General features: G+C 31.8%; 1 protein-coding gene across 1 annotated transcript; it reads left to right on the top strand.

Annotated features, from left to right (window-relative positions):
* Nucleotides 1-538: 538 nt before the first annotated feature.
* On the top strand, nucleotides 539-19,554 carry Cftr (CF transmembrane conductance regulator). Its single transcript, XM_065498891.1, has 13 exons — nucleotides 539-1,012; nucleotides 7,736-7,940; nucleotides 8,004-8,135; nucleotides 8,212-8,375; nucleotides 13,038-13,297; nucleotides 13,392-14,231; nucleotides 14,293-15,003; nucleotides 15,066-15,356; nucleotides 16,651-17,005; nucleotides 17,072-17,302; nucleotides 17,362-17,894; nucleotides 17,969-18,129; nucleotides 18,748-19,554. Exons 2-13 carry the CDS (start codon nucleotides 7,756-7,758, stop codon nucleotides 19,004-19,006), a joined length of 4,122 nt encoding a protein of 1,373 aa, XP_065354963.1. The 5' UTR covers nucleotides 539-1,012; nucleotides 7,736-7,755; the 3' UTR covers nucleotides 19,007-19,554.
* Nucleotides 19,555-20,919: the final 1,365 nt, after the last annotated feature.

Raw genomic sequence — 20,919 nt, 5'->3', positions numbered from 1 at the left:
TTGATTAGCTGCAATTCTCTAATTCAATTTCGATTAATTAAGGAATATATAAGTATTGTATATTATTGAAGTATTAAAAAATTAAATTGTCATAAAAAAGACTTGTAGAACGGGAATTGAAATAGCAATTTAAAGTAATAAATTAAATATAAAATTCCTCTCTATGTGACCTTTTATTAAATGAGGTTTCTTTTTATTTCTGTACATTTTCCTCAAGCTGTGTGTTAACAGTTTATTGATTACATTATGTAAAAATCTATTGATTAACTAATTAATTAACCGTACAATTATCCGCCATGACTCATGACTAATTGGCTGCATTAAAATCACAATGCAAAGTATTTTTCAACAAAAAAAATTACTAGTCTTGAATTGCACGCAAATTATTTACCCATCTCTTAACGCATCAAACAATAACACAACAATTTCCTTGGCACGGCATCGAATCCAACCGCAATCAGACCCGAACATGTTGGTGCCGTTTTCTCTTGTTTGTTTACAAAACATGAAAAATTACCAACACTTTGGTTTTGCGAATCAGTTGCGTCTGGTGTGTTTACGGAAAATGTTGTGTTCGCTGGCTGGGTGGGAGTTTTGCCGAAATAAACTAGTAGCGTGCTTGTAATTAATATTATTAATGTGGCTGACTTGACTCTCGTCATCACAGTGTTCAATACGAAAATAACCTGTTGGGCGGATAAAGGAAAAAAAGTGTATTTTTCAAGCAAAAAAATATGAAAAAAATCAATTGAAAACAAAAGTTTGTGTTTAATTTCTAAATTTTCATTAAATCTAACAGCTTAACTATTATTTTATACGATAGTTTTGTGAAAAAGAAAAGCCAGAAAATCTACATATCAAAGTTTTCCGTCGAAATTCCATTACACAATTTTAATTATACAAAGAAAAAAACAACAAAATAAAAAAGAAGAAAAAAAACATATGAGTTAAAAATTCGGTCACATAAATGCTACGTATCGTATCGAGAGTTGTTTGTTGTGTTCATTAAGTTGTAAGTGTGCAAGAATGAAAGAGAAAATGTGTTTTAATAAAAGAGTATCTACTAACTAACTAATAAAAAGAAATAACAAAATCTGCATTGTTTTGCTTTTTTTTGTGTGTTTAATATCTTTTAAATAAATATCGGGCATAAATTAAAACTATAAAGGGTTGTTAAAATAGTTTTAAAGGCGGTATAGAAACAGTTATTGATGATAAGAAACGATCTCTCAGAGAATTGTGATAGTGACAGTTTCATTAATCATATCATATCGTATTTTAACAAAAAATGGCGCGAAATAATATGAGTGTAAACATTTAATATTTGTGATAAACTATAGTTGCCATTATATTTATCTAACAAATACAATTGATATTTTATAGACGCTTTTGATCAGAAATCACGAGTAAAAACACTATCATTTAAATGGGATTTACGACTGCTTTATAAATATATAATTTTATTTAATTTTGTCCTCAGTAAGTTGGCAAATAGTTTTTGTTTTTGTATCTGATTTATTATTGTTTGAAATTAAATTCAGTTTCTTCCCGGAAACTTTGAGTAAATAAATAAAATTGTTATTTAAATAAAATAAACAAATTTTAGGGAGTGATTAATAAAAACTACTAATGGGAAATGTGAAGAGTGTGAAGAGAGATGCATTTTTAAAGGCACTTTACAGTTCAGCATGAGTAAGAATTTATGCTTTTTTATGAAATATTTCTATGAAAATTAGAAGGTATTTCGATAGCGCTAATTTCCTCCTAAATTAAATACATTAAAAACAATTTTTTTTTTAAATTTAAAAAAAAACAATTTGAAATTTTTTTTTTCCAAAATTTTTTTATTTTTATTATTTCAAATAGAATATCGGTAACGGTATTTACGAGTGTAGGCGATTGCTGTTATTTCGGTAACGGTAGTTTAGCTGAATGGGTATTTTAGGGGCAATTGGCTACCTTTGCCCCTAAAATACTCCCAGGAAATTTATGGTCAATAGTTATTCATAAGAATTTTAATGTCCTTAAAATTTCAAAGGACTCTAGCTATTATAGTTTCGATGATATTTGATTTTTTAATTTACAACACGGCCGCTGTAGTAATCCCATTTTTTCCTCAAATATGCATACAAACGGTGGAATTGCTCTTGTAAAATTTGAGAACTCTAGCTTTTATTTCAAAACTTTACCGGTGAAACCTATTTTGTTAATTTTTGTTTTGGTTGGCCCAATTTTCGCCATTTTCAATACCAACCACTTCTGATGAACCGAAAATATGCTCCTAGGTCCTCTCATTTTGGCCTTATCGTGCTTTAATTATTTTTAAACGACGGACATATATTTTTGTTCAACAGAAAATATTTCATCCCCAAAGGACCTTCCCTCTAAGCCCTAGCGTGCTTTCTGCAGACAGACAGATGGACACTTTGTTTTAATTTATTTTAGCATTGACATATGTATTTCTCCGTTTTCAGTAGCAAACATTTCTGATCATGTGCAATAATTCAGGTCTCTTATTACAGAAAATATTTGGGGATAATTTCATCCTCCTAGGTGCTTCCATTCCTTCAATAAACATTTGTTCCAATTATTTGTGGACCGATATTGCCCAATTTTCAATACCAAAATTGTCTGATCAACAGAATCTAGGCCTTTAAAAGACAGATAGCCAAACATAGCTAGGATGGACATTTGCCCATTTTCAGTAGAGATATATTCAACCGTATCTTTATCAAATAATTAGCAAGCGTCAAGAGTACTTGGTTCTATTATGCCGTGAAACCATAAATCAACCCAACCAATCTGCTACTGTAAATATCATTGTAAGATAAAAGTAACTTAAAGCAGATCCCTGGCAACACTAATTGAATGACTCATCTCAAAAAGAGAAAATAAAAAAATAAAATTCAGCACCTGTTTACCTTTAGGTAAAAAATGTAGAAAGCGATTTACTTTGAAGATTATCGCAGGTATAGAAATTACATTATTGTGCATTTGAAATTGCAAATTTTTAAACATTTTACATCAATTGTGAAAACACCAAAATCTCATATGACTGACAAAAATGAGAATTATTTCCTATCGTAGTTTGGCTCAATAAAAGTATAGGAAGCAGGAGCACTTGCAGCAGAAAATTTGCTAAGAAGTCACCTATGATGATTGGTTTAATATTTAAAATTCTTATGTTCTTTTTTTGAGTTTGTTTTCTAGTTTCCGCTCTATAGTTGTAACTTTAAGAATACCGTTATTACGTTAAAAGGAAGTGATCGCGTAAAACTATAAGTATTTGTGAACTCTATGGACTTTAACAAAACAGAATTGCCACATGAGAACCCCTGCATATTTTCTTTTATTCACTTTTGTATCACTGTGTTATCAAAACGTCTTTATGATGTCGATGAATATGCAATCGATAGTGTGAAATCATTCAATGATGTCACAATACTTCTTTCTTCCTCAATACTCGTATAATACGCTTTAAATACTGTAATATAAATTTTCAATATTTGAATTACAATTTATGACGCTGGAATAAGATAACCCACAAAACAGTTTACACGAATAATATTGACCTTGTTCTAACGATGATAACATGTTGTGTGACAAAGAACATTTACTTCTAAAGTGACCTAATGTTGATTGTAAACATTAACGTACCTTGATTGTTTTACTAAGGGGAGACAAAGATATTTTGTTTATTTTTGAGAAAATTATATAATTTTTTTTAACCGAAAAACACACTTTTCGGTTAAACCGGAAACCGGTTTTTTGAATTGTCCGTTTTATTGACACTCTAATACCCACCATCAATATTATTCTGGGGGTTTTATGGGGTTGAGTAGCTTTAATTATGAATCGATCATCACAAAATTTGGTAGATATTACGATATTAATTATTATAAGACAATTATGAATGTTCAAGTTATTTTCTGAGGGAGACATTATATGGGGACTAGGGACAAATGTTGCCCGATTTTCGCCATACTTTACAGTGTAATTTAAGAGTACATAGAACTAATTTGTGCAACATTTTATCAACATAATTCTGACTGCTCAAACAGAATTCCGGGGGGACATTGTATGGGGGCTAGAAGAAATCATGGACCGAAAATGGTAAATTTTCAATACCAATACCTTTCGTTTGGGCCCTACCGTGTTTTCAAGACACAGACAGCCGGACGGGCGGACATAGCTAGATCATCTTAGAATTTCATAAAGCACCCAGAATATATACTTTTGTGGGACTGCGATGAATATTTCGATGTGTTACAAACGGAATGACAAAATCAATATACATACCCCCATCTTTTTTGATGGTGGGTGTTAAAAGATAACGTACTGATGCTATAAAATTTGCCAATGGAATACTGGGACCGAGTTACCACTGATACAGATCTATGTTAAACGGTTTTATGTACGAGGGTGGGTAAACAAGTCCGAGACTTTGTGAATTTCCCAGCTTTCCCAAAAGGGCAACAGAGCTCCTGTCAACAGGCATCCACGTCGTGACTTAAGGAGAAATTGGAAAAAAGTGAAACAATTTCGTCTGCTCATTAAGCAATATTTTTTGCGGAATAAAGTCAAAGCTTGATAAATACTATGGAAACTCTGCACTATTAATTCACGATAAGGTGTTGGCCGATCGGATATTGAAAGTGTGAGAGATTGTGGAAGCCATAGGCATCTCACATGGCTCAGTAGTTTCAATTTTGAATGATCACTTGGGTATAAGAAAGCATTCCGCACGATGGCTACCACGTTTGCTCACAATCGGGTGCACAAAAGGGTACACACATGTGCAGTTTCCATTCCAAAAATCCATGAATTAGACTACGGACGGGCGGACATAGCTAGATCATCTTAGAATTTCATAAAGCACCCAGAATATATACTTTTGTGGGACTGCGATGAATATTTCGATGTGTTACAAACGGAATGACAAAATCAATATACATACCCCCATCTTTTTTGATGGTGGGTGTTAAAAGATAACGTACTGATGCTATAAAATTTGCCAATGGAATACTGGGACCGAGTTACCACTGATACAGATCTATGTTAAACGGTTTTATGTACGAGGGTGGGTAAACAAGTCCGAGACTTTGTGAATTTCCCAGCTTTCCCAAAAGGGCAACAGAGCTCCTGTCAACAGGCATCCACGTCGTGACTTAAGGAGAAATTGGAAAAAAGTGAAACAATTTCGTCTGCTCATTAAGCAATATTTTTTGCGGAATAAAGTCAAAGCTTGATAAATACTATGGAAACTCTGCACTATTAATTCACGATAAGGTGTTGGCCGATCGGATATTGAAAGTGTGAGAGATTGTGGAAGCCATAGGCATCTCACATGGCTCAGTAGTTTCAATTTTGAATGATCACTTGGGTATAAGAAAGCATTCCGCACGATGGCTACCACGTTTGCTCACAATCGGGTGCACAAAAGGGTACACACATGTGCAGTTTCCATTCCAAAAATCCATGAATTAGACTACGAAATGCTACCTTTTCCGCCCTATTCTCCGTAGTTAGCCACGAGTGAACATTTCTTGTTTTCAATCCTGAAGAAATGTCTCGGCGGAAAGAGATTTGACTCCAACGATGGATTCATCTCACAAAAAATTCCTCGAAAAATCATATTTTGTTGGAAGGGATAAACAAAATTGGAGAAACGTTGAACAAAGTGCATAGAGCTTAAAAGAACTATGTCATTTAGCCGCCTTTGTCTAAGGGAAATATGGCCCTAGTTTCGAGATTCAAGCTCGACAATGACACCAACGGGGTGCGTGTTTTGAGGTGAAACACGCACCCCGTTGTAGATCACAAAATACGGGCTCAAAATTATACCACGAAGAAAACTTTATAAGGGAATGTTAAAATATTTCAAAGGAGACGATTGATTATTTAATTGGTTCAGTGCATAGTCGCAGTGAAGCAGTAATAAAAAACAAGGGATATCCAACAAAATATGGAGTCACGAAAAGGGCCAAAAATTGAAATATCCTGTTTATTTTACATCGATAAAAGTAAATGATTACATACTTAAAATTAAATTAAACTTTACCCCCATATTTTAAAAAAAAATTTAAATATATAAAAGGTAAATGTTAAATTTAAAAGCTGATTGATACCAAATATAGTTTTTCTTTACCCGCACTTTTTCATTTCCCGGGAAATCGGGATACATTTTGAAATTTCCTGGGATCCCGGGAATTCCAGCCTAGAACAAATTATTCAATTTTAAGAATGTAGACTTCGTTAAAAATCTAAAAAAAATTCTTTGGTTTTAAATGTAATTGGATACAAATAAAAAATCCAATAAAAATTTAATATAAAGAGATAAACTGACTCGATTTCCATCGATAGATTCCGATTAATTCTGTTAATTCGCAAAAAATAAATATTTTATTTTTTTATTATTTTGAATTGGCAATATTTTGCTTATTAAATCAAAAATTAAGTAAAGATATTAATTAAAACTTGAAGAAAATCCAATAATATTAAACAAAATTCAATTTAACGGAAGGTGGTTTTATTCCAAAAATTTTTGTTTTACTCTTTGTGAAAAAGCAAAATACTAAAATAATTCCACTTTCGATCGAAATAGAATTCTGTGACAACCCTGAACATTCACGAGTTTTTGGAATATTTTGAATAATGAACTTGTTATTGGTCTATTTGGGTTAAATCTTTATGTTGTGTGAATTTTCTGTATTTGTTTTGGAGCTTTAAGCTTCTTTTAGAGAAAGTCAAGTTCAAAAAACATCACATAAAACTAAGGAAAATAATTCCCGGGAATTCTTGCACAATTTCCCGGGAATTTCGTGATTGAAAATTCATTCCCGGGAATTCCCGTGAAAAACTCTAATACCAAACAATCTGCTCCATTTTCAAGCATTTTGAACATAGCCCAATTATATTGTTTATTATAATTATTATTTAACCTATTAATAACACTGTCTGAGGATTTGTCAAAAAAAAATGATAATGTTATTGACTTATATTTATAATTGTTAATGATTTGCCAAATAATTAAATACCAGTAATATTCTCTTATCTAAATACTTGTTTGACAAGACATTCCGACGTAAATGGCATAAATGGTACAATGACTTTATTTTTATATTGTTTTTATACAAACACTTTGAAAAGAAGTCATAAGCCAAATATTGACACACAAATTAATTAAAAATAAAAGAAATATGCTCATTGTACTCATCATATTCAAATCTGAAATGAAACACAATGAATAACTTTTGTTGCAATCTCAAATTAAATGAAATTCTTGTTGATGAAATTTGAATTGTACAACGGAACGATCATTGCAATTTAGGTTAAAATACAAGGTCTTTGGAGACCATGCTTTTATGAGTTGAGATGATTTGAAATGTAATGGAGCGTTGTACTGCATCAAAACAAAAACAAATGCACTCATTTGGGTGATAAGAATTCATTTTGATTGCATTAGAGTAGAGCTTTTTTTTCATACATTTAAATATAATACATTTTATTTACAAGATGTCTAGGAATTGACTAACATAACAAAACGGTTCGGAACAGACACATAAAGTAAATCACAACTACACAGAAGTTTATCTGTGCCATAACCTAATATTTGTTCTCAATTATGTATAAAGGCAGTTTTTGTTATCTAGAAAATATATAAAATAAAAAGTTGTAGACAGATATGATAAACAGATAATTGATAAATTTTCATACATATTTCTTTTTTTAATAGCTTTAAGAATTTAAAACAGTATGGATAGTTCGCAGAAGCCACAAAAAGAAAATCCGCGCAGATATGCCAACATATTGTCACAATTAATTTTTGGTTGGTCCATACCTTTGCTGTACAAGGGCTCACGCAAGGGTCTCAACACAGATGATCTAACAAAATGTTTGCCAGAAGATTGTTCCGAAGAACTGGGCGATGAATTGGAAAGGTTAGTGTAAATTACAATATTTTAAATGAAATTATATGCTGACTTATTACTTCTTCTTTCTAGACACTGGTATAAAGAAGTGGAAACTGCTCGTTCCAAAAATCGTCAACCCCTGTTGCGTAATGCTATTCTTAAGACATTCTGGCGTTCAGCTATTGTCGATGGTTTAATTAGTCTTATTTATATTGTCATCAAGTGTGTAGTAGCATTTCTTAAAAACACATAAAACAAATTCTCATTAATTGTTTATTTTATTTAACTTCTATAACAGATCTCTTATACCCGCTGTATTGGCTCAATTATTGCTGCAATTTCAAAAGCCTACAAATAGTATAAACAACACATTCGATACCCAGTTGCCTTACGATAATTTAACCCATCGCAGTACTCGTTCCATTGATGTCAATTCGAATAATAACAACAACAATGAGGCCAGTAAGTAGCATAAAAATGTGTGTAGTTTTAATAACAAAATAATTGAATACTGAATACTGAGGAGTGTTATGATGATTATATGATAAGCAGGGCTAGTTTTTCAAGCAAACATTTTATAAGTTTTTAGAAAACAAAAAAAAAATTATGAATAAGTTCCATAGAGAGATACATATAGAACGGAAAATAGAAAAAAACGGAAACAATAAAAATATTAAAAATAATCACATACGAGTGTTGTTATAGCCACCATCAAAAAATATGGGGGTTGATTGATTTTGGCATTCCGTTTGTAACACATAGAAATATTCAACACAGACCCACAAAATCCAAATCCTAAAAATCCTAAAATCTATCCATCTATTAAAATTTAAAAGTTTCAGTTTGTTGGAGATTATGCTGAATAATAGAAGGCTGAAATAAAGTGTGGCGAAAGCCATCACTCAAACTAACATTAAGCTTGATAAATACTATGGGAACCCTGCACCATAAATTTCAAAGGTAAAAATGTGGTTTACTGAATTTTGTTGTGGACTTACAAGTACGGAAGATGCCTAACGTTATGAACGCCCAGATGAGGTCTCTACACAAGAAACAATTGAAAAAAATCACCATATGGTTGGTCAATCGGAGATTGAAAGTGTGAGAGATTATGGCGCGCCATAGGCATCTATATGGCTCAGTGGTTTCAATTTCACATGACCACTTGGGTATGAGAATGCTATCCGAAAGACAAACGTAATCGTTACAACTTCGCAAGAGTGTTTGGCATTTTTGCACCGTTTCGTAACCGCGAATGAAACGTGTATCCACCACAACACTTCAGAGACGTAACATCGGTCAAAACAGTCGGTTTCTAGGGGTGAATCGGTGGAATTGTCAGCCAATAAAGTCATGGCGACCGTTTTATGGAATGCACGCGGTATAATCCACATTGACTACCTTCAAAAGGGTAAAACAATCAATGGTGAATATTATGCCAGCTTATTGGGTCGATGATTTTAAAAATGATTTAAAAAAATCCGCATTTGGGCAAGAAAAAAGTCCTTTTTCACCAGTACAATGCATATACATATGTTGCAAAAATCCATGAATTAGGCTCCCTCATTCACCCTAGAGACTATTTCTTGTTTCTAAACCTGAAGAAATGGATCGGCGGAAAGAGATTTGACTCCAACGATGAAATCATCACACGAACAAATACTAATTTTTTAATCTTATTTTTTGGAAAGGATAAGAGAATTGGAGAAACGTATAGAGCTCACAGGACTATGTTGTAAAATAAAATGATTTTTTATCCAAAAACCTGTTTTTCATTTACAAAATCACTTATTGACTCGTCCCCATACCTATCTTACTTGGTTTTCTTATACCCTTCACCTTCGTGAGAAGGGTATATATAAGTTTGTAATTTCCACAATACAATTTTCCGACCCTATAACGTATATATATTCTGGATCCTTATAGATAGCGGAGTCGATTAAGCCATGTGCATCTGTATGTCTGTCCGTCTGTCTGTTGAAATCAATTTTCTGAAGACCCCAGATATCTTCGGGAGCCAAATCTTCAATAATTCCGAATGTCAGATATGCTTTCGAGAAGTTTCCTATTTCAAATCAGCAAAATCGGTCCACAAATGGCTGAGATATGAGGAAAAAACCTGGACAACCTCGATTTTTGACCTACATATATCTGGATTACTAAGTCATTAATATAGACAATATGGATATCTAATGATAGATATTTCTAAGACCTTTGCAACGACGTATATAAGACCATAGTAAGTTAAACCTACAATGGGTCAAAATCGGAAAAAAATATTTTTTAACCCGAATTTTTTTTCACCAAAAAAAATTTAAAAAGCAAAAAATTTTTTAAAACTTTAAGAATAAAAAATTTTTAAAATTTAAAAAAAAAATTTCAAATTTAAAAAAAATTTTAAATAACAATTCCAAATTTTTTTTTCCAAAAAATTAAAAAAAACAACTTGGGAAAAAAATAAATTTTGTTTACCTAAAAATATTTAAAATTTGTATTTTGAAGTATAATTTGGTGAAGAGTATATAAGATAATATAATAATATATTGTTTTCATAGTTTTGTTTTTTAAAACATTCTCACTATTTTTTTAGAAGATTTCAACCCAAATATTATAAAAATACCAAAAAATCAATTTGTAAACAATTTCGAAAATAATTTTGTCATGAAATTTTTTTTAATATTTTTTTTTTTTTAAAATTTAAGTTATTTTCATTTTGGATTTCCTATTTTTTGAGCTTTTTTGATTGCTTATTTTGAATTTGTTTATGCATTTTAAACTTGCCCTGAAGATAAGATATTATTAATTTATGTTATACATCGTTATCGAAGACAAACGTTTATTTTTCTTTTTATTCGTAGCATAAATAATGCCGGTAAATAATATTTGTTTACATTCAAATAGATATGTATGTACGTATTTGGTGGAAACTTTTTGAAATGTTTATTTATAGTGTTTATTTTTTAGGTGTGCTTAACTATTTATAATTAATAGCACTTCATTTAGTTAATTCAATCAATTCTTTTAATCAAAGATTATGGCTCCACATAATGTAATACTAAAAAATTGACACAATCTTTATTATTTAAAACAAAAACAGAAACACTTATTAAATGTAATTTAAGATTCTTTATGAATACGTACTGAAAATTTTTATTGATAATGCAAAAAAAATGATTAAAAAAACATTTTTAGATTTGTTACGATTATAATTAAAAACTATTGAAAATTAAACTTTTTATTTACAACGAAAAAATGAAATAAAAATAACAATTGCATATTTGAAATTTGAGATTTTTAAAGATTATTATTTTTTCTTCATTTTTAAAGTCAAATGTTTTGTAGCTCATAAATAAAATTTGTTCATATTTAGATAAGCAGTTTTATTTGCAGTTATAATGAAATTGTAATAAATCCCAATAAGCACTAAAGATCTAAAAAATCAAGCACTTGAACATTTTATTGGAATTTGACTTGACAAAAAACATGTGGCTGGAATTTATTTTTCGATTTTACTGAATAAAGTTATTGATATTAAGTGTAATACAACTGTAATTCAAGGCTTGAATTACAGTTGTTTTAAAAATGAATTTTAGCAAAAATTATTATTGGGATTGCTATAGCAGAAAACTATAAGGGAAAAATATTTGTTTTTAATTTAACGATTAATCATTATTTTTGTGTAAAATTAGCACTTTTTCTTGTTATTTTGTATTTTCTGAAGTTAAGCTGGAGGTCCACACGTCTTCGCGTCAAAGCATTGCGTGCTTTTCATACCTATTTCGCATTTTACGCTTCAAATTGCACGCGACGCACTTTGCACTTTTTAAGCGTCAATTTTTTGTTTTATTATTAAAAAAACTTCGCGTTTTTTGCAGCTTTTATTTATTTTTTCACCATTAAACTTGTTTTAATTTATTAAAATTGAAAAATACACATTAAAAAACGAATATAAATTGTCAAAATCAGCTGAAAACGCGTGGTGTGGACCTTCAGCTTTAGCGATTTCGAAGTTTCAATACAGGGTAGAATACTTAGGGTTATTAAGTGAAAAACAATTTTTTGGTGAAAACATAACAAAAATAGGTAAAACATCGAGGTAGTCATGGTGTTCTGCTTATATTTCAGCCTTTTGTGGTCCGATTTTCCCGAATTTAGATATCAACATAACAGGAACTATAGCGGATTTAAATAATGCGAAATATCTAGGTATTATCCTGGACTCTAAACTATCATGGAAACTGAATACTCAACACAGGGTTGAGGGGGCAACGGCGGCCTATTATTTGGTTAAAAATGGGGACTTAGTCCCAACATAGTCCAATTCTGGATGTTGGATATCGAGAACATATGGCCACGGGAGGATTCTGGGCCTTCTGCCTTCGATCGTAAACCAACCTTCGGACTATATAATGTACCTACTCCATATATTGATTTTGATAGGGTGTTCAAAGTCTTAGTTTCCTCCAGGAGTGATGGGTGATGTAGGGGTAATCTCGTGTACGAATATGAAACTAGTTCTAAAATGAGCTGTGGTATTGGTTGTAGTGTTTTGAACAGGCAGAATGGGATCTGCTTTGGATATCTCCAATGTGGTTCCAGCAGCAATTCCACTGGGTACTATTAAAAGTATTATCTTCAGACACTTTTTTACAAAGGCTGATAAATGATGGCGCAACATAGATACATGTAATGTGGCCAAGTTAATAACCCGTAATCGACGCGCACTGGATGCTAGGGAAGCTTGCAAATCGCCTTGGCCTTCCGTTTAATGATCATTGTAGTAGCTGTAAGGATAGGGAAACAAAGAAAAAATTTACCACCTTCTCTGCGAATGTCAAAAGGCACAGATTCCAGGGCAGCTACATATTAACCAACCTTGGCGAGGTATAACCTAACGATCCATGTGATACTTTCGTAGAATTTGTTATATTTTTGGTTTTGTGAGTTTTTTTTTTTCTAAAATTGTTGTTTTTTTGTAAAACATTAGTGTTTTTGGAAAATAGCAGAACATTTTGGCTAAAAAGTGGTGATTGTAATGCTTTGCCAATTGTGGTACATTAGTTATTTGGCTGCTTGTTGAAATCTTCACCAAAATTTAAAAAACTGCAACCTTTTTATTTCTAGACAGTTTAAATGCATTGGATGTTAATGAAAAATTACCTAACAATGATATCGCCAGTACTCTGGGCACTGTTAGTAACCAGACATTTACTGAGGGCTTTACAGATGAAATACAAACAATGTGGGATGATGTTAACTCTTTGGGAGCTATACTGGTGCTATCCACGCTGCTGGGATGTTTTCTAATACATCATGTGGATTTAAGGCAAAGATTGATGGGTGCACGCATGCGTATAGCCTGCTGCTCTTTAATATATCGCAAGGTTTGTTAATAAATTTTAAATATGTAAATCAATTTACAATTTCAATCCCGAAAACTTAATTCTTTCACAATTTATTAACACTTATAAATTTCAGACAATCAGCCTGTCCATGAAAGCTGCTGGTCAGACTCCGGCTGGTTATCTTATCAATTTGTTGTCCAACGATGTCAATCGTTTAGACTATGGTTTCATTTTTGTGCACTGGATATGGATAATGCCGCTACAGGCAGTACTTATTTGTTACTTAATCTCAACTAAAGTTGGTTTGGCCGCTGTGGTGGGTGTAGTGGGTTTACTGCTGAAAACTATACCCGTCCAGACGGGTCTCAGTAAATTGGCCTCTAAATTGCGCATGAAAATAGCCGAAAGAACCGATGCCAGAGTTGGCATAATGAATGAATTGGTGCAAGGTATACAGGTGATTAAAATGTATGCCTGGGAGAAACCTTTTCAGAATGTGGTCAAAGAGGCTAGACGCAAAGAAATCAAACAGATTCGTTACGCATCCTATTTGCGTGGTTTCTATTTGAGTACCATGGTTTTTACCGAACGTTCCACGCTGTATATTACAATAGCTGCTGCTGTTCTTATGGGAAAAATAATCTCCGCCGATATAGTGTTTTCCATGGCGGGTTATTACAATATCCTGCAATTGGTGGCAGCCATTTGGTATCCATTGGCCGTGTCGTTTGGTGCCGAAGCTTTGGTGTCGCTGAAGCGTATACAAACGTATCTGCAGCAGGAAGGCTGTGACGATAAACCTGCCGGTGTTACTTACAAGAACAATAATGAGGGTGAAAAAGAAGCCGTGGTACTTAAACAGGTGGGCGCAAATTGGGATGCTACGAAGCCAAACAAAACTTTAGAGGATATTAATTTGGTAATACCGAAAGGACAATTGTGTGCGGTTATAGGGCCAGTAGGAGCGGGAAAGGTAATTTTTTTGGAATAAATATGGAACATATGATATAATTACTAAAATTCTACTTTTGTAGAGCTCCATTATACAACTAATTTTAGGAGAACTACCCATAACAGAGGGTGAGGTGGTGGTTCAGGGAGATTTATCTTATGCTGCCCAGGAACCCTGGCTTTTTACGGGTACTGTGCGCAATAATATATTATTTGGCGAGACCTATGAACGCAAACGTTACCGAGATGTTACTAAATGTTGTGCCTTATCTACGGATTTCGAGCAATTACAAAATGGCGATAAAACCATAGTGGGCGAAAGAGGTGCTTCTTTGTCGGGTGGCCAAAGAGCTCGCATCAGTCTGGCGCGTGCCATTTATAAACCAGCCTCTGTTTATCTATTAGATGATCCCTTAAGTGCGGTAGATGCTCATGTGGGTCGCCATTTATTTGATGAGGTTATAGGTCCCAAGGGACGTTTGGCCGGTGAAAAGGCCACCCGTATTTTGGTAACCCATCAAATTCACTTTCTAACCGAGGCCGATTGGATTGTTATTATGGAGAATGGTAAAATTTCACGGCAGGGTACTTATAACGATTTGATTTCTAGTGAATTGGATTTTGCCAAGTTACTGGAACGTCCCAAACTTACCAAGGGAGACAGTAGTTCCGCATCAGAAGATCAAATGGTGTATGAGGAAGATGATGATATACCATTTATGGATGGGCAATATGATGCTGGCTATCAACCCATTCGTAGATCAAGTACTAGTGGCTCCTTCTCAAGGAAATCTGTAAGTTTTGTTTTGAGTGTTTCATGGAAAATTTGTTTACTGTGTTGTTGTTGTTTTTATAGGAAAGTTTAGAACGTGAAGTGATTGATTGCAAAGAAGCGGCTGAAGAACAGGCCGAGGGTGGTGTTAGTGGCCGTGTTTGGTGGGAATATTTTCGTGCTGGCAGTTCTTTAATGGGCTTTAGTTTTATGGTTTTTGTAATGCTGATGTCTCAGGTTGTTTGCAGTGGTTCAGATTATTTTGTTAATATATGGACGCAGCAGGAATATTTGCGTTCAACGAATCAGACCACTATTTTAACGACCTATGAGTGCCTTTACATCTATGGAGCTTTAATAGTTGGTGTAGTAATTGTAAGTTCTATATTTCATTAGAATATATCTTAAATTTATGATCTTATATAGAGAGGGTATTCGACTTAAATACTCATGTACGTCTGTACATTGAAATGAACTTTCTGAACCCCTTTGATAAAAATGGAACTGTTTGTACAGCAAATACAATGGAAACTTTTTTAAAAATTTCAGTTTTCAACATGAGTTCAAGATTCGGACTGCAAAATAATATTTTATACACTTCATGAAAGCATACTTTAATATAAAGATAAAACAAAACTATTTTGGTTCAAAACATAGATAATAGACATAGAGCGGAAACTTTCCTGTCAAATACCTAACTCAGTTGTCAAAAACCTAAGTGGGGAGAATGTATTAGTAGAAAAAACTATGTGAAAACAAAAACAACACTCGTATGTGTGATTATTTTGAGTAATATTTTTGTTTGAGTTTTTTTTCTAGTTTCCGCTCTATGTTCTCTATGGTTCAAAACATTTGATGAAAAAAATTTTAGGGTGAAAAAATTAGCTTTTGTATTGAAGCAAACAACGATGTGTGATAAATATTCAATTAATAAATCAGAAGTTTCAAAAAGTACAACATAATTCCGTGAGACAGTTACTGTAAAAACACAACATTTGGGAGAAAGCAAGAGAGTTTAAGAAATTCCCAAAAATTTCGAATCAGGACTCTATCCGACATATTAATCAGTCATGTTTGTAAGTTATTTGAGGGCTTCGAAAACACCTACATGTCTATATCGACTCCACTTTGTGGGGTCGCAAATGAAAAATATGTGAATTACGGAATTAGAAATTTATGTTTCTTCCACTCATGGTGAAGAGTATAAAAATAAAATTTCCTAAAAAAGATTTGGAAAAAGGTTTTCTGATGACATTGTCTAAATAACCAGTGAAGTTCGCATAGAAACTATTTTATTCTTCAAAAATAATTTTCATTGAATTTATCTACAATATTTCAATTGAAAATAATACACGTTAAACAACAAAAACTATTATTGTAGGGTCACACATGACAAATATTTGCTCAAAAAAACGTAACCAATTTTTTTTAACACAAATTTGTTTGAAGTGTTTTGTAAGATCAAACAGCTTCAAATAAAATAAAACTAAATTGTTTGTTTTGAATCATCCTAAGTAAAATAAGTTTTTGAAATAAATAAAAGAATTCAAATGTATTTTAGTTAGTGGTTACGTCTTTTTCGTCAATTAATTGTCATGTGTGAACCTACCTTTAGTTTAAGGCTTTATTTCTTTTTAATTTACTTACATTTTGTATCTCCAACTTCCAGATGACTACTTTCCGTGGCTTTTTATTCTTTAAAATCTGCATGCATGCCTCAAAAGTGCTGCATGATCGCATGTTCTGCTCCATACTCAATGCCACAATGCGTTTCTTTGATCAAAATCCCTCGGGTCGTATATTGAATCGTTTCTCAAAAGATATGGGTGCCATAGATGAATTTTTACCCAAAGCCATGATGGATTTCATACAAATTGCATTAGTTATGTTTGGTATTCTAATTGTTATATGCATTGTAAATCCCATCTTATTGCTGGCCATACTGGTGGTGGCCATTATAGATATGTTGATATTAAAGGTATATTTAAGGCCATCGCAAGATCTTAAGCGTTTAGAAGGCATATGTAAGTGTTTTATTGTAGTTTTATATTTCAAATGTTTCTAAATAATAAGTTTTCTTTAAAATTTAGGCCGTAGTCCGGTTTTCTCTCATTTATCGGCCACACTTTCGGGTATAGCCACCATTAGATCTCGTAGTTTACAGGATACTGTAGCCAAAGAGTTTGATAATCTACAAGATGTACACAGCAGTGTTTGGCAATTGACCATGGCTTCGAATACCGCCTTGGGTTTATGGTTGGATTGTGTTAGCTGTTGTTTTCTAACCTCGGTAACCTTTAGTTTTATACTGTTAAGTGGACGTAAGTATTTTTAAAATCATACAAATCTTATAAAATATTATTCATAAATTGTTTTATAGAAACCTATAGCGGTAATATGGGTTTGGCTATATCTCAGGCCATGATTCTCACCGGCATGGTGCAGTATGGCGTTAGACAAGTGGCTGAATCTCTGCAACAAATGACCAGCGTGGAGCGTGTCTTGCAATACACCGATCTTGAACAGGAAAACAGTGTAACAAAACTACCACCTTCGAATTGGCCAACACATGGTCTTATCGAATTTCGCCACATGTATTGTCGCTATGATCCCAATGGCGAGCCCGTGCTTAAGGATCTAAACATTGTTATACAACCCGCCTGGAAGGTGGGCATTGTGGGTCGTACTGGGGCTGGCAAATCCTCTTTAATTGGAGTCCTCTTTCGTTTGGCTTATATAGAGGGTGGCATTGTCATAGACGGCATAGACACTGGTGATATTACTTTAGAGTCATTGCGCTCGAAAATTTCAATTATACCTCAAGATCCTGTTCTGTTTTCGGCCACGATACGCTACAATTTGGATCCTTTTGAGAAATATTCGGATGCGGATATATGGAAAGCTTTAGAAGATGTTAGTAGAGTTTGGTTTTTTTTTTTGGAGCATTTAATTTATTTTTGATTGTTTTTCTATTTTTTGTGTTTTAGGTTGAATTAAAAACAGCTATACCTGGTTTGGATTTCTTGGTTACTGAACGTGGCAGCAACTTTAGTGTGGGCCAACGTCAGCTTATCTGTTTGGCCAGAGCTGTTTTGCGTAATAATAAAATTTTAGTTTTAGACGAAGCTACTGCCAATGTGGATCCACAGTGAGTGAATGTTGTCAAGAAGCAGCCCTGTTTTATAAAGCGAATCCGAGTAATGATTTACAGAACAGGGCTGTTTATATAACACTAAGTTTTGGAACGGATATAAAAATCATTTTCCCTCTGTTCTGTAAACAGTATCCAAGTAACGTTTTCGTTTTTAAAACTAATTCACATATTTTGGGAGAGTAATAGCCTGTTTCACAATATCGAATGAATGATTTCGTTCGCATTCTAAGCGAAAAAAAACTGATTCGTTCAAAATCAGTTTTTTCTTTCGCTTAAAATGCGATCGAAATCTTTCATTCGATATTGTGAAACAGGCTAAAATTTTTTGTTTTTTAATTGGACGTTTTTAAAAAAATATCTTTTAAAACAAAAATAACTTTTTTACTTTTAATCAAACAAACCTGTTAATAAAACAAAATTTGTTAATAAATAATTCGTTTTGGAATCACTCGATGTTCAGAACGGGAGCGTTTCTTTTTATAACTGAAAATATCTGTCATCAATTAGTAAAATTTTTCGATTTTGAAAACGAAAATATTTCGTAAAAGCTTATTGCTTTATTTAAAATTGAAAAACTTAAAAATACTTACATTTAAATTGTCCTATTTTCAGAACTGACGCCCTTATACAACGAGCTATACGCGTTAAATTCAAACACTGCACTGTACTTACAGTAGCACATCGTTTACAGACCGTCATGGATTCTGATCGTATGCTGGTGATGGATAATGGCTGTGCCCGGGAATTTGATGTGCCTCATTTACTATTAAAAAATCCCAGTGGAGCTTTAAGACAAATGGTTGAAGCTACAGGCAATGAGGCGGAGAATCTTAAAAAAATGGCCAGTAATGCTTACAATAAAAGTACTTAGTAATTAAAGTACTTTTTTCTTTCTTTCAAAAAAATAAAAAAAGAAAAACAGAAGCATTTATACTCCAAAGATAATAAATAAAGAGCTTCTTCGTATATCTATAGTTATTTGGCGAATTTATAAATTAAAACATTTAATTTAAAACTGGTACTTAGTGTAAATCATTTTATATCCTTTAAATGATAATAGTTCAAACAAACAAAACAAATATTTTTATAACAATCATCAAAATCAAAGAAATTTTTGTATATGTATATTTTTATAACATCATTTTATCAAATATTCTTATAAACATTTTCAACAATTTAATTTTAATATTATGTTAATTAATATGGTTTGTAATTGTGTTCTAGTATTTTCTTTTTGTTGTTTAAAATAAGTGCAAAACCTAAGGGAATGTATAATTTATGTTATAAGTTTATAATTTGTATGTTATTACTAATTAAAGAAATTTTTAAACAAAAAAATAAACTCATGCAATCAGTTATGATGATTATATTTAACCATCATTTGAAACAAATATCAACAAATAAATATTTTAAAAGAAATTTGAAACTTTTGTTTAAAACTTAGTTGAGTTTAAGATTAAACTTAAAAATATAAATATGTACGTTTTAAAAAGTAAGTAAATAAAATAGGAATAATTACGAAGTTATTATTTTTAGGATTGGACCAAGTCCATTGCTTACTGAATGTATAAGAGAATGTTCTTTATGAGCGCTCATTTAACAATCATTTTTCACGCCACTAATGTATAATTAAAATGTTAGTAAATATACTTAACTAAATATTAATTCATTAAAAATAGCTAGATATTTTGAATATTAAAGTTTTAAAAACTAAAACGGAAATTTAAGCTGCCCATTATATATTGTGCCTAAGAAAAGGTGCCTTATTGAAAAAAGTTTAAATAAAGTACCATGATTAAATAACGTAAAAGGAGTTGCTTTTTGAAAGAGCACAATATCTTTTTAAGGAATTACTTTTTAGTAAATAGTACCTTTTAGAGAAAGGGCCTTCAAGAAAAAATTTAGTTTTTTTTAAGTTTTTTTTTATAATAAAACATTAATTTTGAAAAATATCAATTTAAAAAATTTAAATAAAGTACCATTTGAAAAAAAGCACCATTTTAAACAAATAGTATAATTTTTAAAGAGGATTTTTAAACCACAACTAAGGAAAAAAGCCTTTGCAATGCTATTTTAAAATAGCATTTTTAAATAAACCAAAAATGTACCAAGAAAGTTTAAATAAAATTCCATTTGAAAAAAGGAGCTTTTTTAAATAAAGTACCATTTATAAAAATGGCCTTTAAACAAATATGCTAAGAAAGTATCTTCAGGTGCTATTTTGATCGAGTATTTTTTAATAAAACAAAAAAGTACCTTTCTAAAAAGTTCAAATTAAATATCATTTGAAAGAATTATCTTTTTAAGAAAGTACCTTTTCACAAAGAGTACATTTTTACGAAATAACCTTTTTAAGAAAGTACCTTTTTAAGAAAGTACCTTTTTTAAGAAAGTACATTTTTAAGAAAGTACCTTTTTAAGAAAGTACCTTTTTTAAGAAAGTACATTTTTAAGAAAGTACCTTTTTAAGAAAGTACATTTTTAAGAAAGTACCTTTTTAAGAATGTACATTTTAAGTACCTTTATAAGTAACTACCTTATTAAGAAAGTACCTTTATAAGAAAGTACCTTTTTAAGAAAGTACCTTTTTAAGAAAGTACCTTTTTAAGAAAGTACCTTTTAAAGGAGTACCTTTTTAAGAAAGTACCTTTTAAGAAAGTATCTTTTTAAGAAAGTACCTTTTCACAAAGAGCACTTTTTTAAGAATGTGTTTGCTTTTTACGAAATGGTATTTTTTTAAAAAAATAAATTTTAATAAAGGGTACCTTTTTAGAAAAAACCTTT

This window comes from Calliphora vicina, chromosome 1 (assembly GCF_958450345.1).
Source record: "Calliphora vicina chromosome 1, idCalVici1.1, whole genome shotgun sequence".
NCBI lineage: Eukaryota > Metazoa > Arthropoda > Insecta > Diptera > Calliphoridae > Calliphora > Calliphora vicina.
The sequence above is the reverse complement of the archived record's forward strand: the minus strand, read 5'-3'. Positions and strand labels throughout refer to the sequence as shown.

Excerpts from the sequence above, each read along its gene's own strand:
- Cftr (XM_065498891.1), top strand. The coding sequence starts at position 7,756 with ATGGATAGTTCGCAGAAGCCACAAAAAGAAAATCCGCGCAGATATGCC. Across the intron at positions 8,376-13,037 it reads TAACAACAACAATGAGGCCA|ACAGTTTAAATGCATTGGAT; the intron begins GTAAGTAGCATA and ends TTTTATTTCTAG. Across the intron at positions 14,232-14,292 it reads GGCCAGTAGGAGCGGGAAAG|AGCTCCATTATACAACTAAT; the intron begins GTAATTTTTTTG and ends CTACTTTTGTAG.